Here is a 27,503-nt window from a genome sequence, read left to right on the forward strand (position 1 = left end):
GCAATCATTTTCCAAGGTTGGTCATCTGCTTACCTCATGCATGGTTCTGACTGACATTGTTTCCTACTGTCTAAAAAGCCATACTCTTCCTTTGTGAAGACTTTTTTTTTAGTTGACTTTATTATACCACTTTATTAATTCTAAAAGATAAGCTACATTACCTTCAAATTTAACTTCTAATTGAGATCCAGTTTTCAAGATCTTTTGACCGTTGTGTTCAGTGCTTCTGCTTGTGAAATGCAGATTTTGTTCCTCCCATGAATAAGTTCTTCATGCACTGTTACCTGAGACCATTTCACAACAAATACCCTTTACATCTTTTCTTTCCCTATTGTCCCCGCTCAGGTTGGCACCCGCAGAACACTGGTTCCTATAGCCACAGACCTCTTGTTCTTCCCAGCCTATTACTGGGTTTTGAAGAATTATTTTGACTGAATGAACCTTTCTCAGTTGAAACCCCACTTGAAAACTCGATTGCGCGGATCTCAGTTTATCGACAAGCTATTGGTTCACGAGTTAAAAAAAATCTTTGAAGGCTAAAGCAATGATACTGTAGTGCTAATTACAAGTAAGTTCTTCTAGGCTTCCTAGGAATTTTAAAGGCCTGCTGTTCCCCAAAGGCTTATGTGGGCAGAAAAAGTGTATCACGTGATCGTACAACCTCTCTATGCACCTAAACCCTTATAAACACACTTATAAAACACATTTCTGGAAGGCAATATTAAAATTAAGAACCAAAATGGGGCACCTGGGTGGCTCCATCTGTTAAGTGACCGACTCTTTTTTTTTTTTTTTTTTAATGTTTATTTATTTTCAAATGAAAGAGAGAAAAAGAGAGAGGCAGACGCAGGATCTGAAGCAGGCCCCAGGCCTCGAGTTGTCAGCTCAGACCCCGATGTGGGGCTCAAACTCACAAACTGTGAGATCAAGACCTGAGCTGAAGTTGGACGCTTAACTGACTGAGCCACCCAGGAGCCCCAAGTGTCCAACTCTTGATTTCAGCTCAGATCGTGATCTCACAGTTTCCAGGATCGAGCCCCGCATTGGGGACGTGGAGCCCACTTGGAGTTTCCTGTCTCCTTTTCTCTCCTCCCCTCATCCACAAGCACACACGCACTCTCTCTCTCTTAAAAATAAATAAATAAACGTTAAAAATATATAAAATTGAGAACCAAAAATAATATTTACTTTTGTAGAGTAGGAGCGGAGAGTTAGGGACGTGGAGGAGAATTTTTATGTTGCACATTCTAGCTTTTCACAGTGTTAGTTTTTCGTTTTCGTTTTACTTTTATAATTTAATATAATATTTACCATTTTAACGTGTGCACTTCAGTGTCCTTTATTACAGTCACAGTACAACCATTACCATTACCTGGTTCCAGAATATGTTTGGAGCATGAACCATGTGGCAGCCACCCCCTATTCTTCCCCTCCCCGCCTCAGCAACCACTAATTTGCTTTCTCTCTCTAGATTTGCATATCCCGGATGCTTCAAATAAATGCACACATACAGTATGTGACCTTTTGTGCCTGACTTTTTTCACTTAGCTTAATGTTTCCAAAGTTTACCCATTTTGTTGGTTATCACTCTAGTCCTCCTGTTCTCAGGAATAGCTAAGCCCATTTTGCCCCCCTTTTTGTTTGGCACCTCCTTACATCTCTTACTTTTTTTCTTGAATCTCCCCTGTAACCTCACCTTGAAGGCAGGGACTATGACTGTCTTTCTTTCTTTCTTCCTCCTTTCCTTTCCTTTCCTTCCCTTCTCTTTCCTTCCCTTCCCTTCCCTTTCCTTTCCTTCCCTTCCCTTCCCTTCCCTTTCCTTCTCTTTCCTTTCCTTCCCTTTCTTTTCCTTCCCTTCCCTTCCCTTCCTTTCCCTCCCTTCCCCTTTCCTTTCCTTCCCTTCCCTTTATTTTCCTTCCTTTCCCTTCCTTTTCCTTCCCTTCCCTTCCCTTCCCTTCCTTTCCCTCCCTTCCCCTTTCCTTTCCTTCCCTTCCCTTTATTTTCATTCCTTTCCCTTCCTTTTCCTTCCCTTTCTTTTCCTTCCCTTCCCTTTATTTTCCTTCCTTTCCCTTCCTTTTCCTTCCCTTCCCTTCCCTTCCCTTCCCTTCCCTTCCCTTCCCTTCCCTTCCCTCCCCTCCCCTCCCCTCCCCTCCCCTCCCCTCTCCTCCCCTCCCCTTCCCTTCCCTTCCCTTCCCTTCCCTTCCCTTCCCTTCCCATTTCTCTTTCTTTCTTTCTTTCTTTCTTTCTTTCTTTCAACTTTTTCACTTTTGTATCCACAGCTGTTAGCATATGGGAAGCACTCAGATGACTATTTGTTGGATAAATAAATGGTGTTTGGATTTTTTCACCACATGATAACCAGGATGGAAAAGTTCACTTGAGGAGTCAGCAAAATGTACAGCTAGCTAAAAATATCTTCCAAACAACCAATTGTTTGAACAAGAACTCTGGGTTTTTCTAAGCTAGATGCTTGATACAACATATTTGGCCACTGGGGGTTGTAATTAGTTTCATGTCCTAGTGAATAATTAAGAACCTGGAAAAGTAGAGTTTAATTGGAACTCTGAGACCTCATAAAATTCTCAAATGCCTTTAGCTCGAACCATGTGAAGGATTCGGAATAATGTAGATTATATAGGACTGCTTATTCCCTTTGGTTTTATATTACGGTTTGTTAAGTGTTCACGTCTTCATAAAATGGTAATTTACTGGAAATATTGCTTTTAAATTGCCACTTACAATTTACAGTCCTGGAACATGCTAGGCCCTCCATGAATAATAACTTATTATCCGTCTCCTGTCCTCATAGTACTTACTGCTTTAGCACAAAATCGCCATTCAGTAAATGCTTCTGAGTGAAAGGACAGAATGGTCTGCTATGCTCTCTACACTATTTTGGGGGGATGCATAGATGGGGCAAAGTTTTTCATCCATACTATTTATTTATTTCTTTTAATGTTTTGTTTTGTTTTGTTTTGTTTTGTTTTGTTTTGTTTTGAGAGGGGGTGAGGGGCAGAGAGAGAGAGGGACACACAGAATCTGAAGCAGGCTTCAGGCTCCAAGCTGTTAGCACAGAGCCCATCACGGGGCTTGAACCCATAAACCGTGAGATCACGCGACCTGAGCCGAAGTAGGATACTTAACCAACTGAGGCACCCAGGCGCCCCTCCTCCATACTATTTAACCTAGAGGTTGTTTTTCCCCTGCCATGTGTAGAAGGGTCTCATGTATGCCTTAACCTGTTGTTTTTGTTTGTTTGTTTTTGTTTTTGTTTTAAGTATAAAACACAGAGAGAAGCCACTCTAGGTCCTCGGGTCAGTGTGAGCACATGAATCTCCTCAGGATCCAGGCTGGTGTGGACTCACAGTCCTGTGTAGCTAGGATGCTTGGAGCTCATAAGAATTGGTAGCTGAAGAAGAAAGAACAAAGGCTTCAAGGGGTTAGGGACAAAACAATGAGCAAAACAGATGCAGGTTCTGCCTTATTTGCGTTCAGAGTCAATAACCACATGAGCATGAAAAGTATATAATTTCTAAGAAAGAAAAATGCAGAGCACTAAGGAGGTGTGAAACCAGAGGACTTGGCTTATTGTGAAGAGAGGCTTCAAGAATGGAACCCTAAGGAAGCAACATTTGAGTTGAGTTTGAAGGTTGCATGGGAGGTAATTCGTCAGAGAAAGAGGAAAGGCCTATGCAAAGACCCAGTAGGGGGAAACAACTAGAAACTGATGTCGTGGAGGGTGGAGGTGGGGGGGAGGGGTTGGTGGAAATAGATGAAGCCAGGGAGATACGTGTCAGGCAATAATAGGCTGTTTTGTTTATCCCAAAGGCAGTACAATGGGAAACCAGTGAAGAATGTTACAGAGAGGAAGGCAGATCAGATTTGCATTTAAAAATATATATAATAAACAATAATTGCAGAGTAATAATTATAGGAAAACAGACTGGACTGTGGAACAGGGCAAGAATAGTTAGTCGCTAGAGGAGATGAGTTGGAAGGTAATGGCAGTGGACCTGGAAACAGACACGTAGGTGGTGATAGAGTTGGAGAGAAATGGGCAGATGTGTGAGACAATAGGGAGGCAGAAATCAATGAGATTTGGTGGCCGTTTGGCTAAAGAGGGCTAGGAACAAGCTTCCCCTGTACTTCAGGGTTCTACAACTGAATGGATGTGTTGGCCATCACTGGTTGAGGGAACAGAAGAAGAGATCCACCTGGGGAGGGCAGATTCAGAGGTCTTTTCTGGTCACGCTGAGTTGAGGCCCCCTTGTGACATCCATGTGGAGATGCCAAGTAGGGGGTGGCTGGCAAGTCTGAATATCAGAGGAGAGATCTGAGTGGGAGATACAAAATGTGGAATAAAGTTTGAGAAAAGAAGAGGAGCTATATTAACCCCGGTGGTTGAGTTTGGAGTAAAAGAGACTGAGTGAGATGAGAAGGGCAACCCAAAGGTCCGAGGATAACCCCGGGAATGTGGTATAATAGGAAACAAAGGATGGGGGACAACTTCAAGAAGGAGGGGGGTGCCTGGTGGCTCAGTTGGTTAAGCGTTGGACTTGGGCTCAGGTCACGATCTCACGGTTCGTGGGTTCAAGTCCCATGGCAGGCTCTGTGCTGACAGCTCTGAGTCTGGAGCCTGCTTCGGGTTCTGTGACTCCCTCTCTCTCTGCCCCTCCCCTGCCTATGGTCTGTCTGTCTGTCTGTCTCTCTCTCAAAAACAAATAAACATTAAAAAAAAAAAGAAGGAGGGAATAGAACAGATGGTGCATGTCGTTGAATGGTAGGAGGAAGAGGAATAATACTGGGAACATGTCCAATGGATTTAGCAACCTGAGGTTATTGGCGACCTTAAGAAGACTTATTTGGGGAGGGGGGCGCCTGGGTGACTCGGTCAGTCAAGCATCTGACTCTTGGTTTCAGCTCAGGTCATGATCTTGCGGTTTCATGAGTTCGAGCCCCGCATCTGGCTCTGTGCTGGCAGCTCAGAGCCTGCTTGGGATTCTCTCTCTCTCTGCTCCTCCCCGACTTGGGCGATCTCTGTGTCTCTCAAAATAAATAAATAAACAAAAAAGAAAAAAGAAAGAAAGAAAACTTATTTGACTATAGAGAAGATGACAATCAGCTTCATTTGGGTTTTGGAATGGGTGGAAGATAAGAAAATGAAGACAGTGGTCATAGACCACTCTTTTGAGATGATAAACGTGCAATACTTTTGTTTATCCTCTGAGAAAAATAAGGTAGTGCCTTTAATAGTAATAAAATACAAATAAATTATATGTTTTATTCTCCCAATTCTTAGGTTACCTGAGGACTTTTTATACAAATGTGCCACTTGTAACATTATATAAGCATGTTGGTATCTCCCGCTTGCCAGTGTTTGAGTGGATATCAAGACATTTGCAAACATGTATGTGCCAGCGCTTAGACGTGGTTGCAGCCTTCTTGATAATCATTTTACATTCTTATCTCAGAAATGTAACTTAGCGTCTCGGCGTCACCAGAATTCCTGGTATTCGGTCAGTATTTTTTGTTTTATAGTTACAGGATGCCAGCAGCGAAACTGTTTTCATTTTATTAAGATCTAACAGGAAAGGCATAATTTTTCCTTGAGTTTGAGATTTTTTTTCTGAAATTAAAACAAAAATAAATAAATAAAACTAGAAGAGACCATAAAGCCAGATGTTTCCTTTATTTAAAAATGCAGTCAGTTTGCAGGAAAGCATTTTTGGACTTTCTCTAAGGGAACCGAGAAAAACCTCTCCCCTTCCATCCCTCCTGGTGGATGACTTTGAAAAGGAGATTTATTTATTTATTTTTTTAATTTTTTTTTTCAACGTTTATTTATTTTTGGGACAGAGAGAGACAGAGCATGAACGGGGGAGGGGCAGAGAGAGAGGAAGACACAGAATCGGAAACAGGCTCCAGGCTCTGAGCCATCAGCCCAGAGCCTGACGCAGGGCTCGAACTCACGGACCGCGAGATCGTGACCTGGCTGAAGTCGGACGCTTAACCGACTGCGCCACCCAGGCGCCCCGAAAAGGAGATTTAATCCAGCTGAGAAAAACAACTCCTGAATGACTCATATTAAGGAGAATTGCAACCCATACATGTTTGAACACAGGCTTGTATAATCGTTCTGTTTTTTTTTCTTTCTCTGTCCAGATAATCAAGTAGGAAGCAGGAGAAAAACAAGAAGGCTTATGCTAGATTTATGTCAATTGAAATTAGAATAAGGAGAATTACACCTGTAACCTAGAAAGGATTGGATGCTTCCAAAATGCCAAACCATTGGGCAGGTAGAGTAAGAAGACAGTAAGATGAAAGGATATGGAACTAAAATGAAGTGACAAATAGTAATATAAACCCACATCAGTTTACATTTAGTCACGCCTTTGGGCTTCACCATCGTTTTGTCCACACCCCAAATACCCTTACTTCTCATTCTCCCATATGTATGTATACCTTATCCATCACCTCCTCCAAAAAGCAAACTCATTTCTCTAGTCCTCACTGATTTCTCCCTTCTCTTGAGTTTTCTCAGCTCAGTCTGTAATGCCAGTTTGGACTTTACAAATATGCCACCGTGCATGGTTTTCAGTTTCCTATATGCACTTAAATTTTATTTCCTCAGCTAGAATATAAACTTTTTTTTTTCGTTCTTTTGATGTTAACTTACTTTTTGAGAGAGAGAGAGCATGAGCAGGGGAGGGGCAGAGAGAGAGAGAGAGAGAGAGAGAGAGAGAGAGAGAGACAGAATCCAAAGCAGGCTTCAGGCTCTGAGCTGTCAGCACAGAGCTGGATGTGGGACTCAAACTCACAAGCCGTGAGTTCATGACCTGACCTGAAACCAAGAGTGGGACACTTAACCAACTAGGTGCCCCTAGAATATGAACTCTTGAAAGGTGAGGATTATTTCTTCTACGTATATCTGATATGTATATATCTGATGTATATATCCTTAGCAGTTTGATGGGCATATGAGGTACATTTCAACAGTATGTGCTGCCTTGAATTGTTATCAGTTGAAATGCATTACCGAACACGACAAAAAGTAGGCCAAGAAAAATATTTTAAGCAGCTTCCCCCAACCTCTGTGTTCCATGATTTGATTGGCATGTACCCCGTCACAAGCTCTTGACGTGCACAGGTGTGACTTTCACAGATGGCTGCTTCTCATTTTGTTGGGGTTTAGGACCCCAACATGTTGGTCAGTATCACTTGGTAAGCCCACAAGCCCAACCGGTTCGCCCGCACCGGTGCCTCAGCGAGATTTCTCATCCTTGTTATATATGCGGTAACTCTCAAGAAGTAGTTGAAAAACAACCCAAACTTGGCATTTTTAATAAAATGGTATAATGTTCTTGAGAATGTGGATGGGCAAATGAAGACGTGCTATCAAAGTAGTTCTCGGCAAATATTTGAGGAATGAATAAATAAGAAAGTGATTATTTCTAATACAGGCAAAAGATTGCATAGCACTTTTTTTGTTTTTTAAGTAGACCAGCAGGGAGCCCAATGCAGGGCTTGAACTCAAGACCCTGAGATCAAGACCTGAGCTGAGATCAAGAGTCGGACACTTAACCGACTAAGCCACCCAGGAGCCCCTGTATAGCACATCTTATGTTTCAGCCACTGGTCTAAGTCTTTTATGTATACTAACTCAATCATTGCAACAACACTGTGAATTAAGTACCATTGTGTCTCCATTTTGCAGATGAGGAAACTTGAGTCATCAACAATTTAAGTGCTTTGTTCAAGGTCACATAGCTGGTAACTAACTAGTGGAGTCAGGATTTAAAGCCACATGGTCTAGTTCTAAAGTCTATACCTTTAGCAGCTCTGGCATGGGAGAAGTTAAACGCTTTATTGTTACTCAGATGTTTGGGGGTATATGGAAGCCTTAGGATATAGTCGTCAGTTACTGTTATAAAATTTTTGTTTGCTTTTGTCTTTTTGTCTTGCAACACAAAACTCCTAAGGCATTCTGACAATTTGTCAGTAAACCTGAAGCAATTATGTGTCCTTTCCAAGATCAACAATTTGCTAATTCTTAATCAGGTTTTCAATAACACTATTATGTTGTTACATGTTAGAGCTTTAGGACCTCCTAGGTTGGCTTTGGCAGTGGTGAAAAGTAACCTAGTAACAGTTCACGGCTGGCATACATCTTCACACAGGAGAGGAATTTGTAAAACCAATAGCTGGGCCTGTTCTGAGTTTCTTTTATCAGTTTCAGGAGTTAAGTTTGTGGAGTTAAGCAGGCAGTTCCCATGTTGGTTGTGTGAAATCTAATGTCAAGTGCATTTAGAGATACTATGAAGAGAACACAGACAAGCAGGGAGGGAGAGAATATTAAGTCACATGAAATGCTTCTTGTCAGACTCAGATTTTATCTTTTTAAATCTACTCTTTTGGAAATAGAGCCCTGATTTGACTTTAAGTTAGCAGCTGTGAATGCATGCTGCCTGGATGGCCACCATGATTTTGTTACACATTTATATAGACTTTGTAAGTGGGCTTTATAAATCAAACCTTGGAATAGCTGTAGGAAGTCTTGGCAGAAACAACCAACCAAAATTTTGCCTTTCTGTTCTCATCCAAGTTTCAATATGCAGTCAATCTGATTAACAAACCAACAGTAAACAACAACAACCAAAAAGGCTAGAAATTGAAAAACATTTGGTTTTCCAGGGGAACTGGGAAAGGCTTTGTAATTAACATGACAAATGGAAAACCAACAAAAATACGTTATCAATTTTGCCATTTTGGGTAGAAAAAAAGAGTCGTTTAAAAAAAACGTATCCTCCGGCTCTAAGAGCAGGTGATGGTGCCCTACATCTGAGCCTCCAGGAGGGGGCGCTCTCTGGTATTTCTTACACCTGTGTCCCATCCAGTGACCAAATGGGATGAGGAGAGAATTGTAAATCAAGCATAAAGCCTTTGCCCCTTTAAACTTAGGGAATATGGCATCAAATACCATTCTATGGCTGCCATAAACATAAAATACAACAGGAAACTTGGATTAGACCCACAGGTTTGACTAATGATGCGGTGTTCATGAAAACACACAATTTTCCCTGAGCTCTTGGAGCGAACTGGTTGCAGGAGCTCAGGAGTGGGGGAGGGGATTTGCACATAATAATTGTAAAGACAGAATTCTAGTTGGCAAAAAGTGACTCTCCTAGAACTACATAACGTATGCAGCAAGCGGCGAGGAATATATATAAAAACTGAGTGAAAAATAAAGCTCATCATTGCCTTCATCCAGTGCAGATCTTTTCCAGACCTTAATAACTGTATCATTGTGGAGCTGTGTGTAAAAGGGATTTTATAAAGTAAATCTTCTGGGAAAATGTATTAGTCTGGAAGTTGGCATACCTGAGCTAGAGAAGGGATTCTGTTATTCAAAGGATCGTGTGATCATGGGCTAGTCAGCACTCATTGTGGGTCTTTCTTCCTTTTCTGTGAAATGGTTCCAGGATGTGGTCTTCCAGAAAGGATTTTTATTTTCTTCTTTTGTGAGCTAGGGACTACAGGGACTATCGTGCATTTCGTCTGAGCTCACTGCTCACTGCTCCTCTTTCCGCCTAGAGCCTCCTTTTGAAAAGCGTCGATGCTTTCCCTGTGTCCTGAAAGTTCTACCTAAGAAGTCTTGTGCAGCATATCATTATTTTGTAACTGAAGGCTCTTTACAGTATCTTGCCCGCCATATTTATGGAAACAGGTATCGTAGATGTTACTGAATGCTAACTTTATGCCAGGCATTCTTTAAAAAAATTTTTTTTAATGTTTATTTTATTTTTGAGAGAGAGAGAGAGAGAGAGACAGAGCGTGAGCAAGGGAGGGGCAGAAAGGGAGGGAGACACAGCATCCAAAGCAGGCTCCAGACTCGAGCTGTTCACACCGAGCCTGACATGGGGCTCGAACCCACGAACTGTGAGATCATGACCTGAGCTGAAGTCAGGCGCGAACCGACTCAGCCACCCAGGCGCCCTCAGGCATTCTTTCGAGCATTTGCACATGTGCTATCTCAGCTAATGCCTACAGCCACTTTATGACGAAGGTAGTCGTTTTATTCTCATTTTATGAGTGAGGGAACAGAGGTCTAGTGGGATTAAGTAATGAGTTGCCAACGTCGCACAGCTGATGAATGTTGGAACTGGGATTAAAAAAATATCTACCTAAAATAAATCCATGCACATGATAGGAAGTTCTCAGTGCACAAAAGGAGATGTAGTTGCTGGTAAGTTCCCTTCCTTGTTCCTGTAGCCTAGACATGGTATCACCCCTTCCAACAGGCAACCAATGTCTGTTACCAATGTCTTACATACTTTTCTGGAGATAGTGTAGAACACATACAAACGAATGTACATAGCCTACACTTGAAAATATTTATACGTAGTCGTTTTTCCCTGGCAAATGGTAGTAACTAAATGTACTGTTTAACGCTTTGTCTTGGACGTCCTTTCCTATTAGCACATAAACTAGCACATCTTAGTCGTCCATAATTTTGCATTGTAGAGATGGGCCGGGATGTACTTAAGCATTCTATGTAGATGAGCATGTAAACGATTTTATCTGTTTCGCTGGGGTGTGAACTCAGGGCGTGTGACTCCCGATTGCCTACTTCTTGCCAACCTTCTTTTTTGCTTTCTGCTGAGGTGTTTTCTCTGTTCTGGAAACGAGGAAGGAAATGGAAACTTACTTACTTACCTACTTACTTACTTATTTATTCACTTACTAGATAACTGGTTTATTATAAGAGGATACAACTCAGGAACAGCCAGAAGGAAGAGATATATAGGACAAGGCATGGGAAATGTCATGGAGCTTTCCCCACGTGTCCACCTGTTCCCCAGTCTTACAGTTTTCTGAACCTCATCCTTGTGAGGTTTTGTGGAGGCTCCATTATGTAGGCAGGGTTAATTAAATCATCAACCACCGGTGTGTTTTTTTTTTCACCTCCAGCGCCTCTCCCCTCCTGGGGTCAGGGGATGTGGGCAACGTGATCTCCTACGTCTTCCACCTGTCCAACCCCAGCCATCTGCTGCAGCCACCAACATGGCCTCACCTGGAATCCTTGAGCTCTTCATTGAGCCTACCACAGTGCTGTTAGCAGACGCATGCAACCAGTGCCAAAGGAATGCTCTTTAACCTGAGGGCATAGGTCACCGAGTCAGTGGTTGGCCCTTCAGCTGAATTCTTCATGAGTGGGTGGGAATGAGCTTCCATGTCATTACTCCCCAGTTCTGTCTCTCTGGCTTTACCTCTTACAATTGTTTTCCTGGCTCCTCTCACCCTTCTGGACTCATCAAATCAGCTGCAAACCCTAGGCTTCCTCCATCAGCTTTTTCATCCAGATATGGCTCTTTCCTAGATATGTCATCCTCTTGTGTGGAGTTCACACTCACCTCCACACAGATGACTCCGGTCCCTGTCTCCAGACCTGGCCACCTCCAGAACTTCAGTCCTGTGTCCACACCTGCTGTTGGACAGCTCTGTCTACAAGTTCTGCCCCCCCCACCTCATCTCTCCTCTCCACTCACAAACCCTTATCTCCTTATGGCCTTCCATAGTTCTATCCTTCTTTCCTCATTCTCTCATTCAGAGATGTGTGTGTGTGTGTGTGTGTGTGTGTGTGTGTGTGTGTGTGTGTGTGTATGTATGTGTATACACACACACACATACACAGATACACACACACACATATATATATGTATACATATCCTCAACCATTCCTTCCACATCCAGTATACTACTGGATGTGTTGTGAGGGTCCTTCCTTAACATTCTGCCCACATTCTGCTACTCTCTGCACTGGCCATTGCCTTCACCAAAATGAACCATTCAAATGGGTTATGAAAGCTTCTTCCTGTCACTAAACTGTCCTCCCAACTTACCTTACAATCATTGTTCCATTAATTTTCACCTGACTCTTGTTAAAAAAAAACTTCCAGAGAATGAAGTCTAAACTCTTTAATATGACATTTTAAGGTTCTCCAGAGTCTAGGGCATGTATTTATTCATCCAGTGTCCATTAAACACCTCTGATGTACTAAGACTGTGGCCAGAAATGGAAGTATGACAATGAGTAAAAATGAACATCTCCACCCTTGTGAGATTGCCATTTAATGATAAAGACAGATATAAATAAAACATTAGTTATGAATACATGTGAGATTGTGAAATTGCAACTGTAATCAAATAGTAGCTCAGACTTATATAATGTTTGTGATGTGTCAGCCACCATACTGACCATTTATGTATATTGTCTTATTTAGTTGTCACAAAGTGTTTACAACTATTATCCCCACTTTATTTTTTTAATTTTTTTTTTACATTTATTTATTTTTGATAGAGATAGAGCACAAGTAGGGGATGGGCAGAGAGAGAAGGAGACACAGAATCCGAAGCAGGCTCCAGGCTCCAAGCTGTCAGCACAGAGCCTGATGCGGAGCTCGAACTCACAAACTGCGAGATCATGACCTGAACTGAAGGCGGACACTTAACTGACTGAGCCACCCAAGTGCCCCCCCCCACTTTATTTTTTTAATGTTTATTTATTTATTTTATGAAAGAGAGAGAGAGAGAGCGCACACACACCAGCATGGATAGAGGTAGAGAGAGAGGGGGAGAGAGAGAATCCCAAGCAGGCCCCACACCGTCAGTGCAGAGCCCAACACAAGGCTCCATCTCATAAACCTCGAAATCCCGACCTGAGCTAAAATTGAGAGTTGGACACCCAACCGACTGAGCCATCCAGGTGCCCCTATTATCCCCACTTTATAGATGAGAAAAGAGGCACAGAGAGTTTAACTAAATTGTCGAAATTCACACGACAGGAAAGGATCTAGGTCAGGCAGCCTGGTTCTAGATTTTGTACATTTAACCACAATGTTTTTCCACAAAGAGAAGGTGCCTGGTGCTTTGAGAATCATTCATTGGGGATGGGGATGAGGAATTTGAGGTAGTCTGGAAAGGCATCCTAAGGAAAGACAGCTAAACTTAAATAGGAAATATGAGTAGGGTTAATTGGGCAAAAATAGAGTAAGGTGTTTATGCAGAAGGAAGGTCATGTGTAAAGGCCCCATGGTGGCGAGAGTAGGGTGCCTACAGGATCTAAATGGGATCAATATGGTAGAGCAGAGAGGGCAAGGGAAGTAAGGAGCAAGACATGGGATTAAGCTGAAATTGGATTAGGCTAGGAAGGCACATAGGTGCAAACCACTCAGGGCCCTGTAGATCACGTTATAAATTTTCCTCAATCTTAAATGCAGTGGGAAGCCATTGAGGTTTTAAGCAAAGGATAAGAGAGAGATGTGGCAAAACTTTCTACAATGTACTGTGAATTGATGAGGTCTTGTTCTCCAGAACAGGAATCCTGGAAAGGGACTAATGAAGTTTGGGAATAAGATTTTGGATTCCAGTTTGAACATGTTGACTTTGAAGTGCTTTGTGAGAAATACTCATGAGGTATCAAGGAAAATGTCAAATATATGGGTCTGGAGTTTGTAGAAGTCTGGGTTGGACCTTTAAGTTTGGTTGAGCAGATGGTGCCATATTAAAAGAGATGGTCCCTTTATATATGAAAAGTTGAAAGGCTCAGGACTTGTTTCACTGACCACTTGCAACCAAGAGATGAACTTGTTGAAGGACTTCATGCCTATTAAAGAGAACTTTAAGGCCTATTGGTGAGGTCTGCATTAGTCTTTTGCAGCAGATTTGAATGTAGGGTAATAATCAGGGAGAGTGGGAGGAATTCATTTTAGAATCTTTCTCTGCTGTGTACTTTTACAACAGATTACCATTGTATAATCACTTATCTTTCAATGATAGGAGCTAATTTTTGGAAGTTGTGGTTTGGATCTATTAAAAGAAAGTGGCATAAAAAAAAAAAGGCTGTGTGAGTAGGCTTCTCAAGACTGCATTGTACCCTTAGTGTTCAGATCAAAATGGATTGTATTGGGTGAGTATTGCTGTGTAACAAATTACCTCAAATGTAGAGGCTTAAAACAACTTACTATCCTCACAGTTCCTTTGCCTCAGGGGTTCAGGAGAAGTTTAACTGAGAGGCTCAGGCTAAGCATCTCTCATGGAGCTTCAGTGAAGATGTTGGCCATGACTGAAGGCTTGACTGGGGCTGAAGGACCCACTTCCAAGTTTCAAGTTTATTTGCATTACTATAAGCTGGTGCTTACAGTGGTTGGCAGCAACCTGTGGTATTTCCCCACAAGTGCTTTTCCCAGGACTGCTTGAGTATCCTCAAGGCATGATGGGAGGCTTCCCCCAGAGTAATAATGCAAGAGTGAGAGAGCCAGGTGGAAGCTATTCTTTTCTGAGCTAGCGTTAGAAGTCACATAGCATCATGAGTGCTTCATTCCAAGCACATCACTAAGTTTGGTCCACTACAAGATTGGGGAAGGGAACTAGACTCCACCTTTTGATAAAGAAGAGCACTGAAGAATCTGTGGACATGTTTTAGAGCCACCACATGGATGTTTGAAATCTGAGTTGTGGAGGGAGCTCCCCCTCTCACCCTGTGTAGAAATTAATTTCTGCTACAACAAACCTAACAGATGGTCAGTCAGCCTCTGCTTAGCACTTCCAGCTATGAGAAGTTCACTACGTGATGAGTCAGTGAATTCCATTTATACCCACTTTCAATCGTTAGAAGTTTATTCTATTCATGAAATTGACAACTCTTCTGCTGAACATTCCAATATTGAAACTACTTCTGCTGCTCTAGAGTGGCACATTTATGTGATGGTGTGTCCATTATCTGCAACCAGGGTAATCTTCTTGATTTCTTTCTTCTTCAGAGAAAATACTGTCAGCTCCACTCAGAATTTCCCCTCACACTTTGATTTCAGGGTTTTTTCACCTTCTGGTCACCTTCCTGAAAACATCTCAATTCAGTTCATCCCTCCACAACTGCAAACCAACAACTAGTTCTGTACCCTAAGCTAAATTTAGAAGGACAGGACAAGGCAGTCCTCACTTGGCACAATAGGGAAAGACTGAAAAAAACCACTGTGAAAACTGAAATCATGCAAAGTAATCTTAAGAATCAATGAGAGGGGTGCCTGGGTAGCTCAGTTGGTTTAAGCATCCAACTCTTGATGGGCCTAAGTCATGATCTCCTGGTTCAAGATTTCAAGCCCCAAGTTGGGCTCTACACTGACAGTGCAGAGCCTGTTTGGGATTCCCTCTCTCCCCGTCTCTCTTCCCCTCCCCCACTCAGAATAAATAAATAAGCCTAAGAAAAAATAATCAATGAGAAAATTATGATTATTGAGATCATTAAACACTTTTGTTAAAGTATTAAAAATTTTCCTTCTGATCTGAATGCATGGGGAGATGAAAAGAAACCGTAAAAATAGTGTTCATGTAGGATACCTTAAAACATTGGAAACAGAGAATCACAGTGTTTTATTTCTTTATTAAAAAACACAGCAAGAGTAGTTTGGACAGTGCTTGCCTTTCTCTTCTCATTATATAATAATTATACAGAGCAGACATCTTTTGTTCGCCTTGGCAAATTGCCTTCTGGATCAACTTCTAAGATTTTACGTCTTGAACTCTCGATGTAGTGAAATCTCTCTTGAGATACTTCTCTGAGAGTTCCTTCAATGGGAAGCTACTGCTGGTGCCATGCCTTCTGAGACATCTTTATTTATTTATTTTTCAACGTTTATTTATTTTTGGGACAGAGAGAGACAGAGCATGAACGGGGGAGGGGCAGAGAGAGAGGGAGACACAGAATCTGAAACAGGCCCCAGGCTCCGAGCCATCAGCCCAGAGCCCGACGCGGGGCTCGAACTCCTGGACCGCGAGATCGTGACCTGGCTGAAGTCGGACGCTTAACCGACTGCGCCACCCAGGCGCCCCAAGAGACATCTTTAATCACTATCCTCATTTATGTTGATAAGTCTACCTCCGCTAAGTTCCTCTGGCTGTAGATCTAGAATTTCTCCAATGGTGGCAATGTCAGCGTTCCCATGGTCAGCTATTTCTTGTATAACTCCCTTTATGTTAGATTCTTGTGCTATGCTAAGCACTTCTTGTGCTATGGCTTTTCACTTCTCTGCTGTACTTTCATTGTTGTTAAGCAATTCATTCTTTCTATGATCTAGTTTTGTAATATGCCACGTGAGTTTATTTCTGGGAGACAAGGAGGTAACACAACTACATGCTTTGCTGTCGGTGTGTGAACTCAGTAACAGATAGTAGACCATGGTAACTGGTAGACATGGTAACCTTGAACCATGCCGTTGGGGCGCTGTTGTTGTTCAACTAAACCGTGGTATCTGAAATTGATAAGTATCAGAACCATGCAAAGCAGGTGTTGCCTGTGTTTCTACACATTTGACCTTAGTTAGATCTGTTTTTATGGGCAATTATTCCACACGGCTTGTTTGAGCTCATGGTCCTTGTGGTTATCAAGTCTCACACATCTTTACCTTGTGCATTTGATTTTTCTTAAATAGAAAATGTCAGGTTTTACTTACATTCTGGTTAAGCTTTCTCTGGTAGTCTTAGCCCATGGATGTCTTTTTAAAACTTGATGTTGCTATCTAGGGAATAAACTATCCCTTCCAAATTGTTACCTTTTTCATATCTAAAAGCTGTTAATAAGAAGAGGCTGGGGTGGAGCTTACTGATGTTTCTCTCCATCTCCAGACATGCATCCGTCATTGTATTCATCAACCGCTTGAGTAGGAATATATAAACTAATATGAATTCTCCAACTCTTTTGTCACCCAGCTTGCCTTTCTCGAGCTTACCCAACAAAGTTAACTCTCTGGGGCCACCCGATGCCATTCCAAAATCAAAGCACACTGCAACGGCAGTCGTCTCCTACCATATCAAATACTAACACTACTGATAATACCTATGTTTACAGAGAGCTTTTACACTTCATGGACTGTTTTTACATATCTCCATTTGAAAATAGTTTGCCTTTATAAGATTGAAAAGTGTGGCACATATTATCAGCACGTTTTTAAGAACCGTAAGTCAGAAAAAGTACAGGATTAGCCTGTGTTCACAGAACTGCTAAATAGCAGAATCTTGGTTCTTCAGTGAGTTTAGTGTTTTGTTTTTCTATAACCACTTCAAGCTTCTCAGACGAGGTGCCTACAGAAAACAAAGGAAGAGAGTTTCTGCAGTGTTTTTCCTTTGCTTATTTGCTAGAATAGTCTTCCAATCTTTCCTCCTACAGAGACTTCTATTAGTTTTCTAGGAGTACTAGAATGAAGTACAAGCCAGGTGGTTTGAACAACAGAAATTTATTGTCTCTCAGTTCTGGAGGCCGCAAGTCTGAGATCAAAGTATCAGCAGAGTTGGTTCTTTCTGAAGGCTGTGAGGGAAGCATCTGTTCTAGGCCTTTTCCTATGGCTTGTGGATGGCATCTTCTCCCTGTGTTTTGTCATATCAACTTCCCACATTTCCCCTTTTCATGAGGACAGCAGTCCTATTGGATTAGGGCCCATCCTATTGACCTCACTTTAACTTGATCATGTGTGTAAAGACCATATTTTCAAATACAGTCGCATTCTGAGGTGCTGGGGGTTTAGGACTTCAGTGTTTGGATTTGAGGGATCCTCAGTTCAACCTATAACAGGTCTCTAAGGCAGAGTTCATGTTTAAAAAAAACCCAAAGGAATAGAATTGTGTAGCCAGAACTTTTGTGTATACCTGCATTTTCTTATCAGTAGCTATGTATCTGCTGCAGTCTGTTGAGATAAACTTTGGGGACAGTTGACATCACCTTTCGGTTCTCAAAAGAAGAATGAGTGTTTTTCCTAAATTCATACTCAGTTGTCCACTTGCTGAATTTAGTTTCTGAAGATGTCTTTTGTGAGACAGCAGCTCAAATTGTTAGCTTGTTTAATGATTTCATGATTCAAATGTGTCATTTAACCTTGGTTTTGAGATTTGGAGTGAAGTTGATTCAATGTTTTGTGATAATTGTAACCATTTTAGCAGTTTCCCTATTTCACAAATTGGTTAAGGCATCAGGGGATTTTGAATTTAAGAAATAAAAAACATTAGGGCATAATAATTTGTATCCCAAAGCCTTTTGCAAACTCTGGTGCATGTAGAGGTCGTTGGGCACATTACTAAAAGAAGGAACATATATGACCTCACTTTAGATTGCTGGTGTTGGGTGCTATCAACGTTAGATCCGTGTCATTCTGTTTTCTCGCTGCTTACACCCCACTCTTAGTTTTTCTTGTTGGTCATTTGGGTGTTCCACAGATTATCAGTGTAAACATTTTATATAATATGATTTTGAAGTTAAAAACTAACATTTATTATGAGCATATAATTTGTTTTTGTTCATATATTTGCTCACATAAAAAAGAACAGCTATAATGCCTGTGTGGTTATAACAGATGAAGACATGATGAACCGTTGTTTTTATTCAAAGCCTCCCAGATGCCCCTTCCATCCCCTTTCCTTCCCTTCCTCCTCTGAGGGAGCCATTATCCTGAATTTTATGTTTATCATGTCCTTACTTGTCTTTATACTTTCATTTGAATATTTGTATTTCTTATGTTATTTTATTTTACTTTATTTTATTTTATTTAGTTTGGTTTAATTTAGTTTAGAGAGAGAGAGCATGAGAGCTGGGGAGAAGGGCAGAGGGAAAGACTCCCAAGCAGGCTCCATGTTCAGTGCAGGGCCCAATGTGGGGCTTGACTCCATGACCCTGGCATCATGACCTGACCTGAAATCAAGAGTCGGAAGCTCAACTGACTAAGCCACCTAGGCGCCCTGAAATATATGTAATTCTAAGAAATATACTGTTTGTTTGGTAGTTAAGATTTTTTAAATATTTAAGTTACTGCAAATTGTTTTAAAAAGTTACAAGAACACTATGAACAACTCTCATATAGCTTCACCCAGGTCCCCCACTGTTAACATTATAATGTTAACCATATTTGCTTCATGGTTCTTTCCCACTTTCTCTAGATATATGTAGGTATACATATGCAAACACACACACACACACACACACACACACACACACACACACACACACACACACATTTTTTTTTAACTAATTGAGAGTAAGTTACATTCTGTTCTAGTCTAAATACTTCATCATGTATTTCCTAAAAAGAAAAAACAAGGATGCTATCTTACATAATCATGTACAATCATCTAGATCAGAAAATTAACATAGATCTAATTCTGCCCTGTTATCCACAGACCCATTCAAACCTTGTCCATTGACCCAGCAATGTCCTTGATAGCTTTCTCTCTCTTCTGGGTCAGGATCCCCACTAGAATCACAGGTTGCACGTTCTTGTCATGATTTTTCAGTTGTCTTCCACTTGAAACAGGTCTTCAAGTCTTTCTTGTCCTGGGTAAGTTTCAAGAATACAGGACAATTTGTTTGTTTTATTTTAGAATGCCTTCCTGTTTAGGTTTACCTGATGTTTCCTTATAATTAGAGTAAGATTATGCACTTTTTGGCAGGAATACCACAGAAATGGAGCTGTGTTCTTCTTGGTGCATCATAGCAGGAGGCACACAATGTTGATTTATCCCATTGATAACATTGATAACATCCCTTGATGTTAACTTTGTTCACTTAGTTAAAGTAGTATTTACCAAGATTTTTTCTACCATATAGTTACTATTTTTCTCTGTAAAATAAATTTTGTGGGGAGATATGTTGAATTTATATAAATATCTTGTTCTGCAACAAAATTTTCACCCACTAGTTTTAACATTCATTGATGATTTTTGCATGAGTCATTTATTACAATGATGGCTGCCAAATGCTCATTTTCTAATTCTATTATTCTTTCCACATGGGTTAGTTGGTGTTCTACTGTAAGAAAAAACTCCCCTTCCTCCCTCCCTCCCTCCCTCCCTCCCTCCCTCCCTCCCTCCCTCCTTTCCTTTCTTCCTTCATTTGTGTGGACTCAGGGATTCCTATTTTATTCATTGGGATTTAATTTATTATTACTATTATTATTACTATTATTAGATGCTAAAACTGGCCCATATTTGGCTAGCTGGAGCTTCTTCAGAGTGGCTCCTGTGGACTTTTTAACACTCTTCAACTATATTTTCAGTGCTTCCTTTTTGGTACAAAATTACATTCCAGATTTGTCATGTACTTTCTCTGCTGCAGCCGTTGCTGCAGTCAATCCGATTCTTTCTAATGGAGAATGGTATATAGAAACCAAGATCTGAGCATTATGGGTGCTGATTGCTACAGAGTATCATTGTTCCTAAGCCCTCTCAGCACACAGACTTAGGAAGGACTTATGTCTGTATGTATATGTATGTATGTATGTATGCATCCATTTATTTATTATTGATCTATCTAAATGAAAAACCATGGTTGACACCAGTACCTCCAATTCAAATCCAGTACCACCATATGTTAGCCTTCCCTTTCTATATTTGTAACTCCCCTCTGAGAATACTATCATTAACCACAGTATATTTACCTACTTGCTGGTTACCTGTGTGTAATCAATCTCTTGATCCTGGTAGCTGTCTCCTCAGCCATCCCTGTCCTCTTAACCTGCCTTATTGTCTCTATACTTCTTCATTCCCAGCTCTTCTGGCCCTGTTAGCCTTCTTAGCCTTGATGACACCTTTAGCCCTGATTGCCTTTGTGTTCCTGGTCCCACCAGGCCCACAGTCTGGGACGTATTAAGGGAAGGGAAGGAAATGGAAAAGCACAAAGAAATATTTTGTAAACAAAACAAAACAAAACAACAAAACAAAAAGAGAAATTAAAGGGGAGGGCTTTTAAAAAAATTTTGTATGAAAGACAATTTTAAAAATGTATAGCATGGTGCTTAATAGCCCTCAGCCTGGACAGGGACTATAGTTCAAATTTTAGATACCTACCAGCTGTGTAATCTTGGGTAAAATAGTTAACATATCTATGCCTGACTTTTCTCATCTGTGAAATGAGGTTAATAATAGTACCTACCTCACAGGGTTCTTGTGAAGTTAAAATGAGTTAACACAGGTAAAGTGTCTAGGACAGTGTCGTACACGGTAAGCACATTTAATAAGAATATTTTTATTATCAGATGTCCCATAATTTTAGAATGTTTTATTTTTGTACTAAAAAGTTACTAAATGCCAACGAATCATTTACAATGCCATTAGATCACAAGAATTACTGAAGTTACTTTTTTAATCTATTGAAAAATATCTGTATTTCTATAGCAAAATCAGGTTTTATAAGGTAGCCAGAATGTATACTTTTCCAAGAGTATTTTATCAAACGCTAAAGTTAAAGGAATAATTGGTAAAAGTTATTGCCAATTGAAAAACCAATCATAAATTGAGATAAAGCTTTTTTTGAAAATGTTAGTGTAAGCCACTGAGATGGTTTTCAAATTATATGATTATAACATCCATGAGTCTTTTTAGGAGTCTGCAGCAAAGCTTGGCAAACTGCGACCCACAGGTCAAATACAGCCCACTGACTGATTATATATGGCCAGTGAGCTAATATAATTTTTACATTTTAAATGATTGGAAAAGAAGAAATTTTTATGACAAGTAAAAATTATATAAAATGCAATTTTTTTTCTATACATAAGGTTTCATTGCAAAATAGCCAGGCCTATCTATTATCCAGGACTGCTTTTGTGCTACATGACAGAGCTGCATACTTACCACAAAGAGAATGTGGTCCATATTTACTATATGGCCCTTCATAGAACGTTTGCTGACCCTTAGTTAATACTATTGCAGAAGCAATCATAAAAGGTCTGGGAGAATCCATAAGACGGGTCGAGTCAAGCAGATACTCCTGGCTTGCCTCATGACCTTCAACAAGTTATATAGCCTGGTCCGTTTCCTCACCTGTGACATGAGAATATCAGATCTGAATGTGTAAGTTCCCCATGCCGCCATTTGGTGCCTTTGTAACATGAGTTTGTTCAGTTCTACCTCTATAAGCTGACAAGTTTTTGTTTGTTTTGCCTTTTTAAGGCAATCACACTTTGTCTTTCTTTTCCATTAATCTGTTTGTGGTGAATTGAGCTAATATGGTGATTTTCATCTCCGTCCAAAAGATTCAGAAATCTTTGAAACCTCATGTTTTTGATCTGATCTTATTTCCCATTACAGGGCCTAAGGGTGGAGTTTATGTAATGGGTTGCAATATATGTTACCTTATTTAGTTGGATGGGCAAGCTATTTCACCATGGCCTGAAGAACAGTTTACTCTGTTCATGGCAACAAACATCTTGCCCAAATTTACCATCTGGTGTTTGAAGCCTCTATCTTGCAAAGATTTTTTTCACTAGCTAACAGCCATTACTCATCTACTTTTGGCTTTAGTATTGCTGACATTCTTGTTATTGCCCATCCTAAATAGTCACATTCAAATAAGAGAGTATTTGGAATTGTTTGCTTAACAGAAGGGACTCGATTTCCTCATCTGGAAAACAAGGAGGTCAGATGAGAAGGTTCCAGTGAGCTGGCACCATCTATGATTTTATGAAACTTGTTTTTTATTGATTTCTGTATGTGCCAGACAGCCCACCTAATCCGTGGCTTGCGGAGGAAGTGCGTGGGTTATAACAGGCAATCATTAAATGGTGAAAGATTGAAGACGTGGTTGAATGGCCACATAAGCCCAGAAAAACTCAGGATGAAAGAGCATTGTCCCATAAAGAGAATCTCAGTGATATTTTATAACTTTGCCACATTCATTTTCCAAAATACTTTTAGATGCTTCTTAAAAATAAATCTCAAGGCTGTACCATGATCTACAAAGCCCCGGCTACCATCTCTACTCTTCTGGTCCTTGTCGTGTATCCCCACTGGTATCCCTGATGTTTCAAAACTTGCCAAGCATCCAATTTAAATTAAATTTGAATAACATATCAGAGCCTTTGTGCTGATTTGTTCCCTCTGCCTGGAATGCTCCTCCCAGAATATCAAGTGTTTTACTCCTTCCCTTCATGTAAATCTGTACCCAAACATCATTTCTCAGAGACATCCATCACACCCCACTTTTTATCTCATCCATTTACCTTGATTTATTTTTCATCACAGCACTCACTAATCTATGCAATATATCTGATATTCACCTATCAATTTATTTACATGCAGGTGATAATTGTTGAGTGAATACATGAATAAGAACAAGAAAGCAATCTATTAATTAAGTACTTGATTTGTGAATTAAAGCTGTCTCCAACCCAGGTTTCCAATGGTATTTAAATGTCCTATTTATTTATTTTTTTTTTTATTTAGAGAGTACAAGCAGGGAGAGGCAGAGAGAGAGAGAGAGGGACAGAGGATCTGAAGAGGGCTCTGCATTGAGAGCAGTGAGCCTGATGCAGGCTAGAAACTCACAAACCACAAGATCATGACCTGAGCTGAAGTAGGACACTCAACCAACTGAGTCACCCAGGCACCCCTCCAATGGTATTTAAAGAACAGAGGCGTCTGAGTGGCTCAGTCGGTTGAGCCTCTGACTCTTGATTTTGGCTCAGGTCATGACCCCAGGGTCGTGGGCTCCAGCCCCGTGTTGGTCTCCACGCTCGGTGTGGAGCCTACTTAAGATTCTCTCTCTCTCTCTCTCTCTCCTTCTGCCCCTCCCCCACTCCTGCACATGTGTGCATGTGCTTGCTCCCTTCCTCTCAAAAATAACTTAAATACATAAAAAGCCCATAATTTTTTGCAGATTGTAAACATATATGTGTTAAAATTGAACTGTGACATTACTTTTAAAATGTATCTAACAGAATAAAAATACAGTGATTTGATATGTCTTAATCTACTTTTTTAAAAAAATCATGAGCTCTCTTCTTCTTAATGATCTGAAATGCTGTATAGTTCCCTTTTCTTCTTGAATTACTAACTCTATTCTACTTTCCTTACAGTCTATGCTAATGCAATATAATTTTACATTTGAAAGTCTTTTATTGATCAACCACTGCAGTTAGGTTTTTGTGCATAAAAGTATTTAAAATTCCCTGGGGCTATAAGATAATTTCTTAGATGTAAAATAAAAAAGCTTTTTTTCCCCTCCAACTAGATAATATATCTCTGGATGAGTGTTAACTTGTCGGTCGAATGAAATAGGAGTAGCATCAATTTTTTTTATTTTCCTTTTTAAAAAATATTTATTTATTTTGAGAGAGAGAAAGTGAGAGAGAGAGAGAGAGCGCACGGGCTGAAGAGGGGCAGCGAGAGGGGGAGAAAGCGAGAATCCCAAGCAGGGTCGAGCCATCAGTGGAGAGCCTGATCCTGCAAATCATGAGATCATGACCTGAGCTGAAATCAAGAGTCAGATGCTTAATCAACTGAGCCACCCAGGCGGCCCCTTATTTTCCATTTTTATGTGTATAAGTGCTGAGAAATATTTTCACATGAATCAAGTGGGTGGGATTGGGAGGGGCTTTGTTATAGCAGTATCTCTCAATTTTTTTTTTCAACGTTTATTTATTTTTGGGACAGAGAGAGACAGAGCATGAACGGGGGAGGGGCAGAGAGAGAGGGAGACACAGAATCGGAAACAGGCTCCAGGCTCTGAGCCATCAGCCCAGAGCCCAACGCGGGGCCCGAACTCACAGACCGCAAGATCGTGACCTGGCTGAAGTCGGACGCTTAACCGACTGCGCCATCCAGGCGCCCCTCTCTCAATTTTTTCAATTCATTCTGAGTTATTTGATAAAAATTACTACTAATATATCACTGAAAAAGCACTTTTAATGATCTGTTGGTGGATATGCAATTACGTTTTCTGTAAGTTTTACTAAAAGTAAAGACCACAGTGCTAGAGAAATGTCTTAGGGTGCCAGGAGTTGATAGGAGTTGATAGGAACACTTTGGACCTTGAAGATTATGGATACTCCATCAACCATGTCATGTGCTGCGGCCCAGAGAAGGGGAGAGTTGGATTCAGCTAAGGCTAAACTTCTACCTGGTATGTATTGACTAAGACGTAAGAAATATGAAATAATAGGTGGTAGAATCTAAGCTAGACAAGGACAGTGTGGAAGAAGAGCACTGATGGACTGGGGAAAAGTAGAGAGGAGAAGATAAAGGGAAATTCAGGTGGAAGACTGGTTGGAGGAGTCGAAATGGCAAACAGGAGAGGTAATTTTTGTCAGATGTATGACTCAGGAGTTTTGGAGGTGGAACAGTTATGGGTCATGAACATGTCCAAGGTGTGACCACGATGTGAAGTTCATGAGCTTCATTTGTTCACTCGTTTATGAACAAATCACTGAAGATGGGTTCGTGGAAATAGGTGGTCATGGTGTTGAAAGGATCCATGATGATTTTTTAAGGAATGAAGGCAGGGCTTGGAGTGGAGAGAAAGAATGTGAGGCAGGCATTGACAAATGTAGACAATGAGAGAAAGGTTGGTAAAGGAGAACAACAAAGAGAGGAAAGGTGCTCTTGAAAGCTGGAAGGGGTGAGTCTTAAAGGAATTTAGTTTACAAGGAGCTGAAGGAAAAATGGTTTAGAGATGGCCATGGTTGGTATGGAAGAAACCAAACTCATTGCCTGACCGGGATGCATGAGAAACACAGAGGCAATCGTGTCTTCAGGGTAGAGCCCCAATTATTAGGAGGGAGAAACTTGTGTTTGTGACAGGTATCATGGTTCTGAACCGCGAGCTTCCCTAATGGGTTAGAAAAACTTCCTCAGTTTCTTCTAGAGTTACTAGTTCCTTCAGTTTCCCAGAATAAATTTTGATTGTTCATATTTTCAAAAACGATTTCTTTCAGGGGTGCCTGGGTGAGTCAGTCGGTTAAGCTTTCAACGCTTCATTTCAGCTCAGACCATGATCTCACGGGTTCGTGAGATTGAGCCCTGCGTCTGGTTCTCCACTGAAAGCACGGAGCCTTCTTGGGATTCCTTCTCTCCCTCTCTCTCTGCCCCTTCCCCATGCGCTCTCTCTCCCTCTCAAAATAAATAAATATTAAAAAAAACACATGTTTATTTGAAATATATATTCAAAATGTGAATATAGTGCTTTGTATAGTTTTTGTATGTATGTGTATGTATTTATGTCTTTAATGGTGAGTCAGCTCTGAGTTTTATAGATAAATACTGTTTTTGTGTTTTTTAAGTTAATTATGGATCTGTTTTGATCTACTTATGAATTCAAATATGTTTTTTAGACTCATCAAATTACTTTTTCTTATTTGTAGGAATTACATTTTTATTTTCCTCTTCTGATAAATATCCCAATTTTTAAAAAAGCATATCATCAATGAATAGAGAAGTCAACATATATTTTACTTTACTTTCAGTTCCACAAACTATTTTTCCCACACTATATTGCCTTGCTTCTAATTAATTAGATACATTTTATCTACCAGTGTTTTTTCAGTATTTTATGTTCCATGAAACATGTATTCTCACAATATTACATTTATAAATGAAATGCAGGATATTTCCTGTATATATATATTCCATTGTTCCTTCTTTTTTCTTGCTTTGCAATCCATTTTTATAGAGAAGACAATAACATTGTATTAAAAAAAACCAGCAATAGATATAATGTGTCTAGCATTTAATATGTTCTAGAGATGTGCTAATTTCTTTTCCAAAATTATGATATTTACTTTCTACAGTAGCCCTGTGAAGTATGCTCTGATGTTACCCCCATTTTGCGATGGGGAAACCAGACAAAGAGAGAGGAAGAGGCCCATCCAAGCTTCCCCAGCAGTTGCCTAGGGCTCCCAAGCCTGTGTGAGAGATCACTCTATTAGCATCTCATCCACAGTACTAGAAAAATATAGCAGACCTCCCTTTTTATGGTTGATGTCCAGCATCAGAGCATCAACATAAGTCAGGCTAAGATTTGATTACTGGGCAATTATTATGTGCAATCATATTGTGTCAATAACCTTCTGCATGATACACTACTACCCTACTCTAGATGCGGGTTTCCTATAAAAGCCTAACAAAAATTTTTTATTCACCTGCAGTGAGGTACACTTTCTATAAACAATTGTTTCCTTCAATCATTCTGGGGTGGGGGAGAAATAGATATCAATGAACGATTTTTAATACCCTATATCTTCAAATTAGAATTTTGAAGTCTTACTTATGCCTACAGAAAGGCAGAAAAGGAAAAACTTCCTTACTTCCTTGGACAAGCAGAGGCAAAACCCTGTCTTTTTGTCTCTGAACGCTATCCCATTTGGTATGGAACACCTTTAAAAATCAATTCAGCTACAGTTTAGTCTCTTTTTAAAAGATTTAGACATTTAACAACAACAAATCCCAATGGCTTATTAATTTGTGATTCTTTTCTTTCTTTCTTTTAAAGATAGTGTTTTTAGAAGAAGCATCTCAACAGGAAAAGCTGGCCAAAGAATGGTGCTTCCGGCCGTGCGAAGTAAGAGAACTGAGCAACCAGTAAGTCATAGCCAACTTCTTCCCTTTGCTGTCAACTAGTGATGTCAACTAGTCTCAGACGATTAGACACCTGCCTGGAGACAGAGAGGCTTTGTTTTTTTTTTCCCTCTGGGGTG

The 27,503-nt window shown here is 40.4% G+C and overlaps 1 protein-coding gene across 5 annotated transcripts in view; it reads left to right on the top strand.

Moving 5' to 3' along the window:
• Nucleotides 1-27,503, top strand: part of GDA (guanine deaminase) — a 172,110-nt gene that overhangs the window by 99,919 nt on the left and 44,688 nt on the right. For 4 of the 5 annotated variants that reach the window (XM_086685008.1, XM_086685007.1, XM_086685006.1 and 1 more), the window contains one exon: nt 27,299-27,387. Coding sequence is in view for 4 of the 5 variants with exons in the window: in XM_086685007.1 (XP_086541133.1) it covers nt 27,299-27,387 (89 nt within the window). In the remaining variant the exon portion in view is untranslated. The remainder of the gene's footprint in view (nt 1-27,298; nt 27,388-27,503) is intronic. The other variant, XM_086685005.1, reaches the window with a different exon arrangement.

The sequence above is a fragment of the Puma concolor genome, chromosome D4 (assembly GCF_028749965.1).
Source record: "Puma concolor isolate L17-30 chromosome D4, mPumCon1.1.hap2, whole genome shotgun sequence".
Lineage (NCBI taxonomy): Eukaryota > Metazoa > Chordata > Mammalia > Carnivora > Felidae > Puma > Puma concolor.